This window comes from Ylistrum balloti, unplaced genomic scaffold (assembly GCF_031769215.1).
Source record: "Ylistrum balloti isolate Yb309-2 unplaced genomic scaffold, AGI_CSIRO_Ybal_v1 Utg370386, whole genome shotgun sequence".
NCBI classification, from domain to species: domain Eukaryota; kingdom Metazoa; phylum Mollusca; class Bivalvia; order Pectinida; family Pectinidae; genus Ylistrum; species Ylistrum balloti.
In genome coordinates this window covers 1,718,636-1,738,611 of record NW_026782268.1, presented here as the reverse complement: position 1 = coordinate 1,738,611, position 19,976 = coordinate 1,718,636, and the positions used below count along the sequence as shown (strand labels likewise).

General features: G+C 32.4%; 1 protein-coding gene and 1 pseudogene across 1 annotated transcript; both read left to right on the top strand.

Annotated features, from left to right (window-relative positions):
* The first annotated feature begins 3,484 nt into the window (after positions 1 to 3,484).
* Positions 3,485 to 11,095, top strand: LOC132554166 (gamma-aminobutyric acid receptor subunit beta-like; annotated as a pseudogene).
* Positions 11,096 to 15,572: 4,477 nt separating this feature from the next.
* LOC132554165 (gamma-aminobutyric acid receptor subunit rho-1-like) lies at positions 15,573 to 19,976 on the top strand. Its single transcript, XM_060218466.1, has 8 exons — positions 15,573 to 15,661; positions 15,795 to 15,856; positions 16,095 to 16,153; positions 16,543 to 16,787; positions 16,914 to 16,996; positions 18,446 to 18,580; positions 19,013 to 19,461; positions 19,785 to 19,976. Exons 1-8 carry the CDS (start codon positions 15,573 to 15,575, stop codon positions 19,974 to 19,976), a joined length of 1,314 nt encoding a protein of 437 aa, XP_060074449.1.

The following is a 19,976-nucleotide window of genomic DNA, read 5'->3' as shown; positions in this document are numbered from 1 at the left end:
ACAGAGACAAACTCCAGTCGCGGTAAGTCTGTCATAAACAGTGTGTACCAGAAACGGGAATAAGCCTCAATAACGCTGCACGTGCTTGTAGATAAAGTTACTTCCGTGGACAGACGGTAAGTGTTTATTTGTGTTTGTTATACCTTGACTGTAGTTTTGTATCAGAAGGTATATCGATAATATACTGCTGTCATTTTCAGTAAAGTTTGTTCAAAGTTTTTAATAAGCAAATAAGATATAAAATAAAGTGAAAGGTTGATATTATTTTTTGACTTAGAGAATATTATATCATTCTTGGACTAAGATAATAGTATATTATTATTGTACTAAGAATATATGCTATTATTCTTGGACTAAGAGAATATTATATTATTCTTGGACTAAGAGAATATGATATTATTCTTGGACTGAGAGAATATTATATCATTCTTGGACTATAAGAGAATATTATATCATTCTTGGACTAAGAGAATATTATATTATTCTTGGACTATAAGAGAATATGATATTATTCTTGGACTAAGAGAATATTATATCATTCCTGGACTAAGAGGGTATGATATTATTCTTGGACTAAGAGAATATTATATCATTCTTGGACTAAGAGAATATTATATTATTCTTGGACTATAAGAGAATATGATATTATTCTTGGACTAAGAGAATATTATATCATTCCTGGACTAAGAGAATATTATATCATTCTTGGACTAAGAGAATATTATATTATTCTTGGACTATAAGAGAATATTATATTATTCTTGGACTATAAGAGAATATTATATTATTCTTGGACTAAGAGAGTATTATATCATTCTTGGACTAAGAGAATATTATATCATTCTTGGACTAAGAGAATATTATATCATTCTTGGACTAAGAGAATATTATATCATTCTTGGACTAAGAGAATATTTTATCATTCTTGGACTAAGAGAATATTATATTATTCTTGGACTATAAGAGAATATTATATTATTCTTGGACTATAAGAGAATATGATATTATTCTTGGACTAAGAGAATATTATATCATTCCTGGACTAAGAGAATATTATATCATTCTTGGACTAAGAGAATATTATATTATTCTTGGACTATAAGAGAATATTATATCATTCTTGGAAAGAGAATATTATATCATTCTTGGACTATAAGAGAATATTATATTATTCTTGGACTAAGAGAGTATTATATCATTCTTGGACTAAGAGAATATTATATCATTCTTGGACAAAGAGAATATTATATTATTCTTGGACTATAAGAGAATATTATATTATTCTTGGACTAAGAGAGTATTATATCATTCTTGGACTAAGAGAATATTATATCATTCTTGGACTAAGAGAATATTATATCATTCTTGGACTATAAGAGAATATGATATTATTCTTGGACTGAGAGAATATTATATCATTCTTGGACTATAAGAGAATATTATATTATTCTTGGACTATAAGAGAATATTATATTATTCTTGGACTATAAGAGAATATTATATTATTCTTGGACTAAGAGAGTATTATATCATTCTTGGACTAAGAGAATATTATATCATTCTTGGACTATAAGAGAATATTATATTATTCTTGGACTAAGAAAATATGATATTATTCTTGGACTGAGAGAGTATTATATCATTCTTGGACTATAAGAGAATATTATATCATTCTTGGACTAAGAGAATATTATATCATTCTTGGACTATAAGAGAATATTATATCATTCTTGGACTAAGAGAATATTATATCATTCTTGGACTATAAGAGAATATTATATCATTCTTGGACTATAAGAGAATATGATATTATTCTTGGACTGAGAGAATATGATATTATTCTTGGACTAAGAGAATATTATATTATTCTTGGACTATAAGAGAATATTATATCATTCCTGGACTATAAGAGAATATTATATCATTCTTGAACTAAGAGAGTATTATATCATTCTTGGACTATAAGAGAATATTATATCATTCTTGGACTATAAGAGAATATTATATCATTCTTGGACTATAAGAGAATATTATATCATTCTTGGACTATAAGAGAATATTATATCATTCTTGGACTAAGAGAATATGGTATTATTCTTGGACTATAAGAGAATATTATATTATTCTTGGACTATAAGAGAATATGATATCATTCTTGGACTAAGAGAGTATTATATTATTCTTGTACTAAGAGAATATGATATTAATTTACTCAGACTCATTTTCTTGAAGATGGTCGTTGGCCTATATGCATATAGCTAGAATTATATATTTCAAACAAATGTCAGTCGTTATACAACAAATTGTAAAATACCTTGTCGTAAAAAAAAATCCAAATATTTTGTTACACCACATTTGAACTTCTTGCACTACATATCTACAGATCACACTGAAAACAACCAGGAAGTATTTCTGCTATAGTTAAATTTCTCCTATTTCACACAACCTATTTTTCTCTATCCACCTCCTCCTGTTGAAACCAGGTATATAAGATATGTTAATATTGACAGCTTTTGAACGTAACTTAATCGATAAAATAAATACCGACATGTCAATATCATTTTGTTAAAGTGAACTTATGAAAATAAAACAACTGACAAATTTTAAACAAATGAAAGACTGACACGGAGACAACTAATAAAAACATCTTCCTCTTCATCGACAACACCTGTAATGTAAATCCTTGTCAATCCAATAAAGTAATGACGTTTTCCTCAATTCGTCAGGTAACTATCTGATATCAATTCGTTAGATAAGTATTTGACAAATAAAATTTTTGTCTGCAAAATTTCTTCTGAAGTAATCTATTGCGTTCTCGGTAAATTAAATATCTATCGGAGAAATAAGGTCTATGTCTGTGAATTTCTGCAAAATTACTCAATTACATCCTCGGTAATTTAGAAATTCATATACTTTAGGGAATTGAAAGGGGGCACAATTTTCTCTCATTTATGACAAAGTTTGAAACAAAGTATAGCGAATCGACAACAGCACATTGTTACCATCATGTGTATTTTTTCATCAATCATTTTACCATCTTGTCACACCGTTACTACCTTAGTGTACAAGGGGTTATATCACAGCCTTACCATCTCGTCCACTACATACGTCAGTGCTAGTACGTTTTTCCCTGTTCATTTGTCTGACGAAGGTAACCGTGTAGGCATTGAAACGTCAAACATCAAAATCTTAATTGGTTTAGTTATAAAATTTACTATGCTATTGTTACCATGTGCATCAACCAAACGACCAAGTTTGTTATCTCGTACGTCAAAGCTTACTTCGTGTTGATGTTGATGGATATTATAAGATATGTCTGAAATAGAATGAATTGGAAATGATGACGTCAAACATAAATTGTTAACAAAATATCAAGTAAAAAGAATACTTCAATGGAACATGGAAACAACAAACGTACCAATTAACTGGAAATAATGACGACAAGAACGTGATAATCAGTATCTATTGTAGATATATGAAGACAATGCCTCGATGCCTCGTGATGTACTGGCTGTTAGCCATGCTATTATACCCCGGACATGTGCACTCCCTCACACCTTCACAGTAAGTATTATACTATTTATGGAATAATGGAATCTTCCACCCCTTAGAGGTGAAGTAGATGGATTTCAACCCGACAGAATAATTAAGTTTGAAAACACGAGCCAGGGGGAATCCCACAATCTCAACCCTAGGATGAGACAAGGAAATCTCGAACAAATAATAAACGTGAACACACCTGTACAGGTAAAATAATTACCCTACACAAGTAAGTTGAGTTTTGAAAAAAGGAAATTGATCGTGTAGAAAGTGTAAAAGATCAAACGATTTCATTATGGTAAAGCAACTATTGGCAAGTTTAAATGTAGAACTTTATGAAAGTCTAGGAAATACTTACAAATGAATCAAATAAAAGTTCGTGAACTCATATCAACATACCATGACCATGACAAATTATTAACCATTTAAACACAAAGTTCTGCTATTGCTGCTTCAATGCAATACGAATGACATTATTGTATTTGTGATACGTTACACATTATACTTAACCAAGGTTCTATTGTATTGTATGTCAGTGTGCTTTAGTAATCTAATGTTATGCAAGATCTTAATTTATGTTAACTTCTCACAAGAAGATAATTTTTAAATTTACCAAATTCAGTTTTACACGCAGTTGTTCTGTATCTTCCGTATAGAGTTATGCTCATTTAAATTTTCAGGAGACAGGAAATCGAAACCATGCTTGAGAAAGACCATTCTAGTCCTCCATTTTACTATACAGGTAATACATTCTATTTCACACAGGTTATACATTCTGTTTCACACAGGTTATACATTCTGTTTCACACAGGTTATACATTCTGTTTCACACAGGAAATACATTCTATTTCACACAGGTAATACATTCTATTTCACACAGGTAATACATTCTGTTTCACACAGGTTATACATTCTGTTTCACACAGGTTATACATTCTGTTTCACACAGGTTATACATTCTGTTTCACACAGGTTATACATTCTATTTCACACAGGTTATACATTCTATTTCACACAGGTTATACATTCTGTTTCACACAGGAAATACATTCTATTTCACACAGGTAATACATTCTATTCCACACAGGTAATACATTGTATTTCACACAGATAATACATTCTATTCCACACAGGTAATACATTCTATTTCACACAGGTAATGCATTCTATTTCACACAGGTTATACATTCTATTTCACACAGGTAATACATTCTATTTCACACAGGTTATACATTCTATTTCACACAGGTAATATATTATATTTCACACAGGTAAAATATTCTATTTCACACAGTTTATACATTATGTTTCACACTGGTAATGAATTATATGTCATACGGGTAATGCCATCTTTTATTCACGTAAGTATATACCGATATGTTTAAAAAGTCTCCTAGTACACTACAAGTTTTAATCTTTGTTGTTCAAAGCAGACACTTACACTAGTGTATATCAGCAATATCGTAAACACTAAACTGACCCGCGGTGTTTAAAGTTTTGAATTAATTTGATAAAGAGTAATTCTTCAATGCCAGATCATAAATTTAGTATCAACTCATATCAATATACAAAACTATGAAATTTATGAATTCGTAGTTTTTTTCCATACCAATGTAATTGTTCAAAACACGCCACCCTTTACGTTACTGCTATTCATCACACACTAACCAATCATAAGTACAGGGATATGACTGTGATATAATTTTCATTAATACCCAATGGTTGCTAAAATTTCCTCGTATCATCGTTAATGATTAGATATTGATTTTCCCCCAGAGTTCACAGTTTCCCCAAAGCAATAATCCGCATCAGAATTATGATCATCTCGCTTTATTTCAGAACAATCCTCTTTACATAGTATACTTAACAACTAAGACCACCTCGTAATCAATACCAGATTTAAAAAGTCATTATGACCAGTTATGCGATGTATTTCTCTTCACTGATCAGACCACTACTCTTGCAAAACACTCACAAAGTTATTTGATGAATATCTTACCAGGTGCCATTGCCTGAGACAGATCAGTTAACTCAGTTAACATCTCAGATATAGTTATAATGTTTTTAAGTTATAAAACCAACACTATACTTAAGAGACCATGGAAACATAGGCAAATGTGACCACAATGGAAGTGTGTTTGTTGATATACTCACTGTTCAGACCGTCACGTTATAAATACGAATTTTGTCTAACCTCCATGGAGTTCTTAAAACTGAGAGTTCTCTCTATGTCTCAATTACATTTAAATGTTGTAATGATATGTGGTGTGGGATACCAAAATGAAATTCCTGATGAGTGAAAAATTTTTTTTAAAAATTGGATAGACGAGAAAATACATAAAAAATAAATAAAATTATGATTACACACATTTTCTCAATTTCAACCACAAAGGTGCAATGGAAATAAGAACGAGTGTACCGGAAGCGTGCATTTGCTTACCAAGCATTACGAATAGCAAAACCCATCAATCGAATTTTATACTACACATCTAAATCTAATCAATTCAGTCGTGCTATATAATATATATCTACAGATTAAAAAATAATTGCATGATGTTGTCAGTGAAAACTATTTCAAACATATCATGTAATCGTAATATCAACTTTAACGTCTACCAGAGGATAGAGGTTGTAATATGTTTTTCTAATTGTATACGATTATTTTCATTAAAACAAGGAGTTTCTTGTATCAATTACAGATTAACTCCATAATCAATTCTGTGTTTACGTGAAAAATAATTCACACGCGTCTATTTTCGTTCTCGCAAATCTGATATCAACAAGTTGCAATGTCGTAATTACCGATTCCCAAGAAACACACGTGAAAAAAACTTACATACTTGAGTGATAGCGATGTCCGTTTCTAGTTATGTGTAAGGTATTCATCATGTGTTGTCAGCATTTATGATTTCATACTCCGTTGTACCTGTGATTTCTCACATAATTAACATGGTGACTCCGTGGTTGCTAGTGATGGCTTCACTTTAACACCTGAGAGGTAGGGAAGGACAGCTGGCACATGCTATTATGCTACTCACAATAGAGCAGTTTCATCATTGAATGAAGCGTAACCATGTCGCAAATTTCGAAATCAAAATCATCAAATCTAACGCACATTTTTAAAATAAGGTGCGATGAATAGGTTAAACAGTTGATTACAGTATATTAGGGGAAAAAATCAAACGTTTTAATTATCTCAACCTTAGATTTTCGCTGATCAGCACCCCGGGAAGCACCATGTAAAATTTATCTATCTTCGATGTAACCTTTGTTGGAGCCTCTGTGGCTGCGGTTGTAAATCTTGTAATCACACTTCGAGGCAATGTTGAAATGAATACTCCTGAAGTCATGGCACTGCATGATATGAATAAATTACATGGTAAAGAATTCAGCCAAGGTATAGAGATGGAAATCTGCATAAAATATCCTTCACTCCTCTGATTACATATCCTCTAATCTAATGCAGATTGAGGAGTAATGGAGATTATGAGGGAGTTTATGATGGTCATAATTATCTCTCTGGGGTATATGTAGTTTTGCGATGGGATTTTTGACGCTTTTTATGCTCACTAGTGCAGTGTTGATTCGCTGTGGTTAACCTTGATCTCATTCGGGAACGTGAAATTACTAACTTGGATTGACAAAGATTTACTTGTTGGGTGTTCACGATGAAGCGAATCCTTCCGAAACATCTGGTCTTATTTCCCTTGCATATATTTCAGGGTTATCGTCCCATGGTAAGACTTACTTTTGTCTGTATTTTGTGATAGTTTCATTGAATGTAGGTTTTCGTTGTCACTTTCACAACATTGTTAAAAAACAGTCAGAATCCGACTTAGATTTGTATTACTGCAGGTAATCAGACCGCAATCAAAATCAGCATCCTTATGACAGAAATGAGATTTCTTGACCAGGTGAGTATCTTCCTATATACAACGCGCTGAATCATAAATGTCTTCAGTTCTATTCAGTGTGTAAAATTTTGTGTAGAAATATAAAATATGTTGATAATTTGAATATATTTTGCCATTTGTCAATGTGTGCAGTTACATTTCAAACCCATGTCTATGTATGCAGTGTTTCTATAAACATCGCAGATATTTAATTAGCTTAATATTGATTTTTTTAATGCCCAGAAGATATTATTTCACATTTTTAAATTCTTACGTGATACGTCTATCATTCCATCAAGACATTTTTGAAGTTGTAAATATGGCAATTCATTGGCTAGTTAATGAATTCTCCATTATATCGAAAGAACTTTAAAAAAAAAAGTAAATTGAATTTTCTCTTTGCAGACCGAAGCTGATTTTACGTTTTACTACTACCAAGTATGGGATGACCCTCGACTGAAATATCCCTTTGCTAATAATACCGATTATGGTATTAATGACTATCACGTGATTCGAAGTAAATACTTCGATAACATATGGCTTGCTGAAAGCTACATCGAAAACGAGTTACGCTCACGAGTCCACGATTCATCGATGTCCAATCATTTTGTATGGCTTCTTTCCAATGGAACTGTTGTTTACAGTATACGGTAGGTTCTGAAATTTTAACAATCAAAAAATTAACGTGTCTATATTTTCGTGTTACCTGTAAGTCCTCCATATACATGTACTTGATCCGTTAGTAGGTGTTTCACACACCCCACTCCCTGCCATGGCTGAATCAGGGGCTTTCTTCTGTGTCTTTTACTAATTTGACATAGAGAAATACCAGAACAGATTTGCGGCTTGCTACACTTTTGAATCTCGGTATTTTCTTTTGTTTCCTCAACGCTCTCTCTTTGTGTGCTTTATTTTCCCTTATTGGTGTCACTCTTGTCAGCAGACCACAAATGATCCTCACTGTTGCAAGGACGATAAAACATTAAAATAATGAAATAGACGTATAATTCGTTGGTTTGCAAATGTATCTGTCGTACATTTATCTGGTATATCGTCAGATAATACGGCAAAGATAGCAATTTTATAACTGTAAAATATTAATTACTGGCGTTAACAGATAAAAGTGGCATTTTGTGAGTTTTAACTTGATATTAAATATACATTTACATACGTATTGATCTTCCAGAGTTGTACTAAGCAAACAATCAGCATGGATATGTAAGCGAATGTGAGATCCAGGTGATCACAAAACAATATTAAAAAAACAAAAATAAACTGATAAATAAAAACGACATGACTGTTTTTGAGTATTTGATATTGCCAATTGAGGACTGAAAGAAATTGAAACTATCGTATTCAACACTTGGTTATATCCTTGAACATTTCAGAATGACGGCCGGAGTTGCTTGTATTTTGAAAGGGATTATGTTTCCAAATGCTTTGTTTGTCTGCAGGTTAATGTTTCGGATTCGTAAGTAAACAATATTTTGTCCTGCACTAGAACACTATTTAGGCATATCAATAACTTCACAACTGGTCAGCATTGCCTTTCTGACTCTGACTTTACAGGACTTTGTTATCGCCTCCGTTTGGTGTTCCATTCCCTCTTATTGTACATTTCTATCCTAGAGCATTCACAGTGAAGCTTTTTGAGATAATATGTGAAATATAAAAACATCTTTTTTCGCATTTGATTAATTATCATCGAATTAAAAGTGTTACGTAGTTATAAATGTATGTGTTAAAATTACATAATTACCAGGCCTACCTTGAACGTTATATACGTAGAATTATAGATAGAATTAATTTGTATTCAGGTTATCGGTGCATGCTATCAATAAACCTACCAAAAACAGACGAAAAATAAATGTTATAAGCCAAATACAAGCATGTAAGAAATATATAAGAAAATATTATGTATCATCTGAAGTAAGACCATTATTCATTTTTCCGCAAAACCACTTAGATTTCGCGGATATTCCATGCGAATGCATGATTTCACGAACGCTGTTCAAGAAATTACTTCGAGAATGATGAGCTGTAAGAGACTTAGACTAATTAAGACTACATCTAGTGTTATTTTCGTACAAATAATAGCGAAAATATATCCAACGCAAAAAACAAGTGATTTACAGTATTTAAAATCTAATTAAAATATATCCCCTGTTTGCAAAGACTGATTAAAAGCGTTTCTTTTGTGTAATATCTGATTAAAAAACATGTTCAGAACATATATTTTTCATATATTAAATAGATTCGTACACGACAGAAAAAGTATATTTGTTGTGGGATTCGCAGCTGCAACCGAGGATTTCAATAGACTTTGATAATGAAGAAGCGTCTATGGATAAATGGGAGTTAATGCAATGTTCATCAGACAACAGTGCAGGTACATGAAATATCAGTTGTAACAAATTCTAAACTTTAACATATATTGACAATGAAGACAATTAATAGCCGATTAACTCCATAATACCATACTGAAGAACAGTTATTATCAAACTTCAATGGACGATGACGTGAGTCTTTCTTTAATTCTTTGATATTTTATTCACTTTAGAAAAAAAATTGCGTAGGTTTATCCTTAAATTATAGTGGAGTTGTTTTGAAAACGAACTGCTTAATCTCTTTCAGTTGTTGATAGTTAATGCTTGGAACTCAAAGTCAGTCTCAAAGTCAATTTCGCAAGAAACGCTATACGCATATTCATGCCAAGTGTCTTCATCGTTCTGGTTGGATGGCTAAGTTTCTGGATTGAACGATCCGAAGTATCGGCGAGAATCAAACTTGGAACGCTTTCGATGTTAGCCATGATTACGGAACAGGTGGGGACAAAATTCTTTCTACCGGTTAACTTCAAAGTAGCTGCATTTGAAGTATGGTATATAATGTCCTTATTGTTTGTCGTTGCTGCAATGTTTGAGTATACTTTCGTACATGCCGTTGACGTGTATCAACTGAAAGTGAAACAGCGGGAAGAAAAGAAGAAGGATGAGAGTAAAAGATCAAAAAGCACTGTGGACATAAACGGAGACAACACAGAAGGCAGGTCTAACCAAATAAAGCTGGAAGAGATTGATACAGTATGTATAATGTAGCATTAATCTTATTCAAAATTTAGATATATTTATATCGATAAAAAATTGGTTTATTAATGTACCAGCAATAAAGTGCTGTTAATATTGCTTCGTGTGAAGTTTAGGAATACGATACATACTAGGAAGGCCCCAATCCTTATCATTGGTCGACTATATGAATTATTGTAAAACTGAAGAATGATTGAAAAGTATTTCTTCTTTTTCCAGGAAATGAAATTATACATACAAAAAGAGTCAAGCCGCAATTTTTGGATTCTGTATATGCAGTAACGTACAATGTAGCTGATATTATAGCACTAATTTCAACTTATATCGTTGATATTTCATTATTTCTCTGAATGATTATCATTATACACTGTATTTTGTCGTTTCTAGGCAGATCCTGTCAGCGGTTCAAGTCCCAACACTCAAGACAGCCAAGGCATAATAAAGAACAGCACCATCGCAAAAATTTCTACTGGTCAAGTGGAGAAGTATTTCCGCATACTGTATGCTGTTGCATATCTCGTCTTTCAATTTTTATTCTGGACAATATCATTAAACTATGAGGAAACCAATGTTTGATACACAAGGAAATGATTTGCCAATGAACTGCGATAACAAAACGTTCTGCAATTGTAGCAGATTACAGTACAAATATATTTGTTTGTGAATAAATTTGAAACATGATGATAATCTTATGCAATTTATAGAGTATATATTGACTAGCTGTATTTATCATCGATGGGTAGATGGGAAAAAATGATGATTTGTACAGAAAAAGGTTTATTTGGTAAATAATACACCGGAAAAACTAAGAGCGGAACTGAACATTGTAAGATGTTGACTTGAGATGTTGTGCACAGCTTCGAAACAGTATTTAAGGTTAGTTTGATATCAGCAAGTAGTTGCGGTTTAGTTCTGTGAAGAGGCAAAAGAACAGCTTTCACTTCTCCAATTAAAACGTCGAGCCGAGCATAGAGACGTTTCATTTTTTATTACAAGAAAAATGTTATGTATAACTTTCTTTGCGTCAACAGAAACAATTTGAATGTGCAGACTATATGTCATGGGGCAAGTTGAACGTTGGGCCTATCACTTTACTTCACGGAAGGTTAAGTTCTAAACTACATTTATATCATAACGCATAGACCCGATCTGTGATAGTCTTTTGCTGAAACACATGTCGCTGCTTTATCATTGTAGAGTGGTTGTTCTTTAGCTCAAGTAGCTGACACATAGAGAAAGAGGTCTTTAGTACGCTAAATATGAAATTTATTTGTGGTATGATTGTTGCAAACTTAATTTTCGTGATTCGGTACATTAAATAGTTCTTTCATGTAATCATTTTTATGAAAGAGGCATATAGATGTTATAAATTACTTCATTCAATTTGATATTAATCATAGGAAGTCAACTGTAAATCAACGTAGAACTGATGGTGCAGATCTAGGGCAAAGATAATGTTTGCTGATGTTTTGCTTAAGGGAGGATATGAAATGCCAATAACTTTTATTGGTTTGATGAATAAAGAATAATTAAGAAAGGAAACGAAGAATTTTGTTAGTAGTAATAAAAAACCAACTTTAAAACAAGTACGTAAAATATATGTTTGAAGTGCGTCATATCTAAATCGGTGCTATTTCTTTTGTGAAAAGGAATGCATGACGTTTAATCATTTGTCATGTCGTAAAAGACGAAGTAACATTTTCAAAAAGCAACAATGCAATCAAATTAGATCACATTTCAGCCATTTCTGACCCATGTTGGTTATGTTTCGTCTGTTCGGTGCTGATATGACAGAAAAAACCCTTTTATTATGTGGGTGTTAAAGGTATGGATATTTCACCCTCAGGGATTACAATATGTTGTTAAACCCTCGACAGAGCCTCATGTATCAGCATATCTTGTGACCCGTGTATGGATTATCCCTATTCTACATCCACGCATATGAATGAATCTTATTTTATCCTTTTCATCAACTTTGCCGAATGCAACAATAGCTTAATGCTAATTAACCTTGCACGTGCTCTATATTTTATTCCAGAAAATACACTGATTGGTATATTCACTGTATATATCCCTTTTCTTCTCGTTGAAGACATTACATGTTTGTTGTCAGTTTCTCTTTTTCACGGTAAATGTCGTTGCAGTCACAATTTTAACACATTATTTTTTATCCTTTCAAGCCATGGAAAACACAATAATGATTATCCGTGTTTTTGTTGTCTTTCCGGACAGGAAACTTGCGTTGAAATGAGTAATACGATATTACAGAATAAGGGAACTTAAACTTATGGCACAACTACAGCATCAGTTCCCGAATTAATCTTAGCTCGAGAGCGAAGCTGTGTGACTTGTTTTGATCATGGATATTATAGGCTCTGATGGTTTATAGACATTCTTATTGTAACGAGGACTTTTTTTCCTTATGGAAGACCATCATTCTTTGCTCTTTTTTCTTACTGTTTAATCATGCTTAAACTTTGAACCATTGACCTCGTCATCTGTGAACTCCGTCTTCAAATGAACCTGACTGTTTGAACGCAACCTCAATCTCAATCGATAATTAAACACAATATACATACTTATAACAGAAAGTATGATGTCTAAAAATCAACGAAAAGAAGGTGAAGAGGAAAAGGGGAACAAATAAATGGATAACATGGATATTAATTATTTACAAGGAGAATTAAAGTAATCGAAAGTAAAACGATTATATGTTAGCAAATTGAAGCGTGGAAGAGGGGTTACAATAACAATTGTAAACTAACACCAAGTCTAATCAACAAGAACGCAAAGATGGACCTGTGAATTGCTGATGCAAGACGACAGAGGAGTTGTCTATATGATTTACGTAGTGTGCATGCTATTTACTTGAAGTGTCCAGCAAGTTAAAACCAAACCAAGGTATCTTTATCAACGTTATCACCTTTTCCATCGGTGTGATGCAGGGTTATTATAGAGAACTGTTCGATACAATGTAAAACTCTTTCTATACCACCATTCTCTCTACCTGCAGAAGTCGATACTTATTTTAGGGTCTGGTAGTTATAGCCTTTCTAGTATTATCAATTAACTGTTGAAACTTGTTTATCATAAACCATTCCGTGATATATATATATATATATATGTGTGTGTATTATTGTAGGGGCCCTTAAGTGTACGCCATCCTCCATCACTATCTACATGCAGTAAATACACCTATCTCTTATAAACATTGTGCATAGTGTGTTTGTTGTTTAGTGCCTCGTAAAATGTCGATGATTGATGTTACTAATATATTGATGTTGTGTTAACGACCAGGTGCTGTTTCGGAAGTATCATGTTTAGTTAGTATTCCTTTAAACCAACTATATCGTGACCCAAGCTACACAAGGTAAGTTATAATAGTTAATCATGGAATTGTGACATAGTTTTTCAATAGTTCATGTAAGTATAAATATTATAAGTTTTATTTTAAAAAAAACTGACTCAAAAAGTTGTTTTGCCGCTCACATACAGGTTTTTCATTTCGATAAATGAGTTTCCGTTTGGCTTGTATCAACCGACTTAGTTATTTCCAATATTTCATTTATTAACGTCAGACGCCTAATTTTGCCATAGTGTTAAAAAGCGTATATAAAACATACTCAAATGAATAGCAACTTTCAACACTAATTTAGAAAAAGATATTGAAAGAGCCAAGTATTTTAATTTGACTTCATCATAAAGCTGTTTAGTCCGTATATGACTCGTCAGTGATACTAAGGGTTTGTTTAATGAAGCGACTGAGGGTTTATTTTTTATTTCTTTAATATAAAAATTCAATCAATTTTATGATCCCTAATGCCGAATAATTCCAAAGAGCGTCAAGCACATATGTATATTCGGAACCATGCCAGTGCATATAATGGCAAATTTCAGGGAGATACTAAAAGTCCACCAGCAGTGATACAACTCTCTTATCTAGAAGTTCAGGGTTTTCACAGTTATAAAGTGATATATAACAACATGTTAAAACACTAACGAACATTAATACTAGATGTGGCTAGGTTTCCAATCAGTTAACATTCAAATTGAAAAGAGAAAAAGACTTAATTTTAAAAATATAATTATTAGTTATTTATTTATTGAAAATAAAGGAGATGTGGATTTGGAAAAGAATGTTTACATTTTAGAGGTGTGTTTGGACTAGCGACATAAATAAAATGTAAATAATGTAGAGTATGTACCATCCATTGATCTTGTTATACAGATATTTTCATTACTAATCCTTACATATATTATTAATATGTCAACATTACCATCTTCAAAGATACCTTATTGCTTTTCATTTGATACTATCACATCAACAGTAAAACATTTAAAAACATTTACTTAAACTTCTTCACCTAAAACAGGGAAACAGATTTTGTAACGTATGTGATATTTCATTTTTATTTTATTACATAGGTGTATATTTTGTATCATGACACATAATATATCCTTTATGCTTCATTCATTTATGGAAATAGTCTAATTTGATTAATGATATTTTCTTATACATGTAATATGTAATATTTTGTCCTCATTTATTGGTTACATAGTTGACCAAATTAAGGCTGTAATACAATGAAGGCCGCGTTCACAATATTAATTATCACGTCATCCATTTTCGCATACCTGTATCATCAGTCAGGTCGGGTATTATTGTCAAAATGATTTGTATGTATATATTTGTGAAATTTTCATTCGTTTTTTTTCTTTTTAATCTTGATACACATGACGTTGCATCTCAGTGGATTTATATCACACCAAACATTTACTAAATCAATTCACTGAAGTGGTCAATGACCCCCTCCTACCCTTCTCCCAATTTTATACTGAACACCTTAGATCGATTTCTATTTCATAACTTCTCTTCTGGTTTTTCGGAGCCATCAGTGACTCAAAGAAATTAAGTATTTAAAACTTTTATTTGAGTTTGTATTTTAACGATACTTATCAACACAAATTATATCAATATGATACTATTGTTTTCTAACAGTGTCTTGTTTTCAATCATTACAGTTCCATTTGCTTGACTCATTCGCTGCTGAATATGATAGTAACCATATTGCTAAAGATATGTGCTATTTTGATTCCAATAGCAACATATGGAGACGTCAGAGCTGAATTGACACCATCACAGTAAGTTTTCCTTGGGGTCACTCTTCGTCTCCTTCCTATCTGAACTGTTCATTTTATACAACCTATTATTTTAACTTGATATTCTAAAACTCATTAATGGCCTTGCTATAAAGTGTAAATAATTAATTTTCAGACATCACGAAATAAAGACCATGCTTCAGAAAGACCAATCAAAGCCTCCATTTTATGAGACAGGTAAATAATTTCATGCAGATTCATACCTTCGTTCCTAAAACCTAGCTTGCATCGAATGCAGTGTCAATGTACATTATCATTATAACGTGAAACAGGGCGAATACTGGAAAAGGAACCAAAATTCATGGCGATTACTGCAATATTTTATATTATCCATATCTTGCATTTACAAGACACATATTCAGATATATGGATATCTATAAGCTGTATAATTCATGTCTAATATTTTGTATTTCAGTAAACCAAACCAAAGTCCGAATCACTGTACACATGACCCAAATGAGGTTCATCAATACGGTATGTAATAATTAAAGATCAATTTTATCGATCGATCTGTGTGATTAATTAACATTATGAACATTCACTTTTGATCTTTTTGGCATTTCCGTTGTATGATTTGCAACATTTAGTTTTATTTTCATTGATTTTATTAAGTTTGAACTATAGTCAAGGATTTGATTCTAACCTTCAATTTGTATAAATAAAATTTCTAGTTTTTAGTAATATTTTAAGCACTTATAGAGATCAACCTCATTATTTGAGAACCTGTCTAAATGCACGTTTGATGTTTCAAACTTCCCAGTTTTTACAAGCATTTTGCGTATTTTCATTGCTATGGAAACGGATTTGAAATGCTAAATTTAGATAAAGAAAGTAATAATTTATCGATTTATATTGTTATTCAGGCGGAAGCGGACTTTACATTTTATTACTACCAGATTTGGAATGATCCCAGACTGAAATTTCCCTTCGCTGGTAACACTAATTTTAGCGAGTATACATACCACGTGGTTGAACGTAATCATTTCGGAAATATATGGCTGGTAGAGAGCTACATCGAAAACGAATTACATTCCCGTGTTCACGATTCATCGATGCCAAACCGATTTGTATGGCTGCTGCCAAACGGAACTGTCATATACAGTTTGAGGTACTGGTATATTCTTATAAATCTTTTTCGCTTTAGCAGTCAGATTTAACGACATATACCATCTTGTTATTCTTGAAATGAAATTCAAACAGCAGTATATTATCATCTTAAAATTCCTCATTTTAGAATGACTGTTGGACTTGCATGCGAGCTGCGGGGCTTTCTTTTTCCCAATGGTCTTTTTGATTGTCTGTTGAAATTTCGGATCCGTGAGTATTTCTGTGGAATTTTGGTGCAAAATTCAGTATGAGTTGTTCCCTGAAAAATCACTGAAAGAAGATTTTAAAAATTACAATTTCAATATTAAATGAGCCAAGACATAAACATTGAAAATCTGCTTCGTATAATCAACTGCTCCTGTACTTTACATAAATATAGGCATACATATATACTTCATTTAAAACAGGTATTTGATGTATTATTTTCACTATACATTCTTTGAATTCTTTGAGAGGAAACCAATGTACGTAACCTTGTATAGGCGAAAAGTCGAGATAGTATGTACAAAAAGAGGTCGATAGAAGTCCTTAGTTATGTTTACCGTGTTTTGCGAATAGAATTATTTTTCATTATCAGTGTCCACAACAAGATATCAGACTGCCAATATGATACGCGTGTATGAGTAAATATCTCCAAAATCTGCTGCCGTAGTTGTTTTGCTCTTTTGATATTAAATGTTTCATGTCGTTGAGGTCTTACGCCATAGTACGGTAGTTTCTCAGGGCAAGAACGAGGCTCACGGTTTTCGAGTGAAGGTCATAATTACTTTGTATATAAAATCATTGCCAACGCTTTATCTCTTGGGGAATTCCCAAAAGTATCTTCAACCAGTGTAAATTTCAGGGAGTTTAGGTCCAGGCCATGTCACTCTGGCTGCTTCATTTCTTGAGGGACTCTCAAAAAATATTTACAGGATTATTAAGCATAGATATATCTCGGACATGGTCGAAATTCAGGATAGTTGGGTTAAAGTTAAAGTCATTTTTTTGTTTTTGGAAAATTAGTGGGTTCATTCCTTCAAGAATTCTGCATCCACATTTAAAGCACTAATATATCTTGAACTAGTTTCAGGATTAATATCAGAAACATTGTCGGAGTGATCACACTTCTTTTAAGGATACCATTATAACATATATCCTCTCGTTTCCGTTGAGACCAAAAGTATCTAATCCAATTAAATATTTTTCTTTATATTTTCTATCCTAAAAGTTTGATGAGGCACACTGTAGACGGCTTTTTGAAAATGTTAACTTTTATCAGTGCCTTTTTCTTGTCAAGATTTTCTGTCCATTTAACACACAAATAATCCTTTATTAGATCATGCTGATATCTAGAGAACATATTGTTAGATTACATGCAATTTACTGCAGTGTCCCTTGCTGTTTTTCCATTTTTTGTTTTTATACATATTTGGGAAGAAGGCATATTGTTTTATGTCTTTTATATTGTATAAATGATTCATATTCAAGGACGAAAACGAGGTAATTGCCTTAAAAAATATTTCCAACTTTCTCCATTGTTATTGTCCCTATGCTTTCAAATTGATTAAATCTCTTATTAATCATGCATACATATATGTTAATTAGTAACATGGGTCTAATCTGTTGCATTATGTGTCTGTATGTATTGTACTTACATACCGTATAATCTTATTCAAGACTCGTACACAAACGACCAAGTTTATATGGAATGGGACTCCATCAACAAACCGGTGATAAATATATCTTTTGCAAACCCGGAAGTGAAAATGCATACCTGGCAGTTTACGGAGTGCTCTTCAGATATGAGTGCAGGTACGTATAGCAAAGTATGGATATGTTTTTAGCATATGAACTTTGTTAGAATATGCAGAATTGCTGATCGATTCCAAATCATTTTGGATTTCCAAATGATTATGTTGAAGATTCAGTTTCACTTATTTTCCATGTTCTTCCCTTTTGTTGCATTCTGTTAATTCGAAATATTACCCTAGATACCAAACACAAAAGTATCAGTCAATCAAAGCAATTTAGCGGTCGCAGTAAATTTATAGTAGAATTCTTAAAGATTGTGTTTGTGATTAAGAAAAAAAAAGTTAAAAAAAAAATTAAAAGAAAAAAAATGTTTGAGTGCTCAAATACTTTTTTTAAAAAAAAAAACTTTAAACAGTTTGAAAATTGCAAATTTATAATATGATATTTATCAGATGCATGTATGTTGTGCAGTATTTCTATTTTATTTTGCAGTCGTTGACAGCTCTTGCCTGCAACTACTGGTACGTGTTCAATTCAGTTTTGCCAGCAGCGCTGTGCGTTTGTTTTTACCTAGCGTTTTTATCGTACTCGTTGGATGGCTGAGTTTTTGGATAGAACGTTCGGAAGTCTCGTCTAGGGTCAAACTCGGAACACTGTGTTTGTTAGCAATGATAACGGAACAAGTAGGAACGAAATTGTTCCTTCCGGTCGAGTTCACGATATCCTCCATGGAGGTGTGGTTTGTGATGTCTCTGGTGTTTGTCGTGGTGGCCATGATTGAATATACATTCGTACATGCTGTAGATATCTTCCAGGAGAAAGTAAAACAACAGCAAGAATTGAAGGAGAGAGTTCGTACAGAAACAGGAGGAATCGGTGATCCTCAGGATATTAAGCAAAGGAGCAACGTAGATCTCATCGAAATGAACACATCGCCAACGGTAAACAAAAATCTTTTGTTTTATCCTTTAGCAAGACTACAAGGCTTCAATAAGTTTCTTTATAGTTGGAAACATTTTTTATTCATTGATCTTTAAAAATATTTTTACAATCTTAAGTAACTTTTTTCTATTGAAAATGTCTAAAATGTTTATCAAAAATATGAGAAGTCTTAGAGCTCATACCAAAATGAACCAGGCTGATAAAAATATCCAAAAATTTAAGATTTTCAAGAAATTTCGGACAGACTGAAATAATATCAGACAAAAATGCCTGATATCCATATTCATTTAACATTTTTCTCACTTTGTTTGGAATTCTGTAGGGTAGTCCAGTTGATTTCGAATCATATGGCAATGAAAAGGACGATCTAATGAACAGCTTTGGTGCCAGATTTATCATGATGGTGCCAACTGGTGTGGTGGAGAAGTACTTCCGGATTTTTTACCCAATTGCCTATCTCTTATTCCAGTTCCTGTTTTGGACAATCTTCCTTAATTATGAAGAAGTGCTTTAA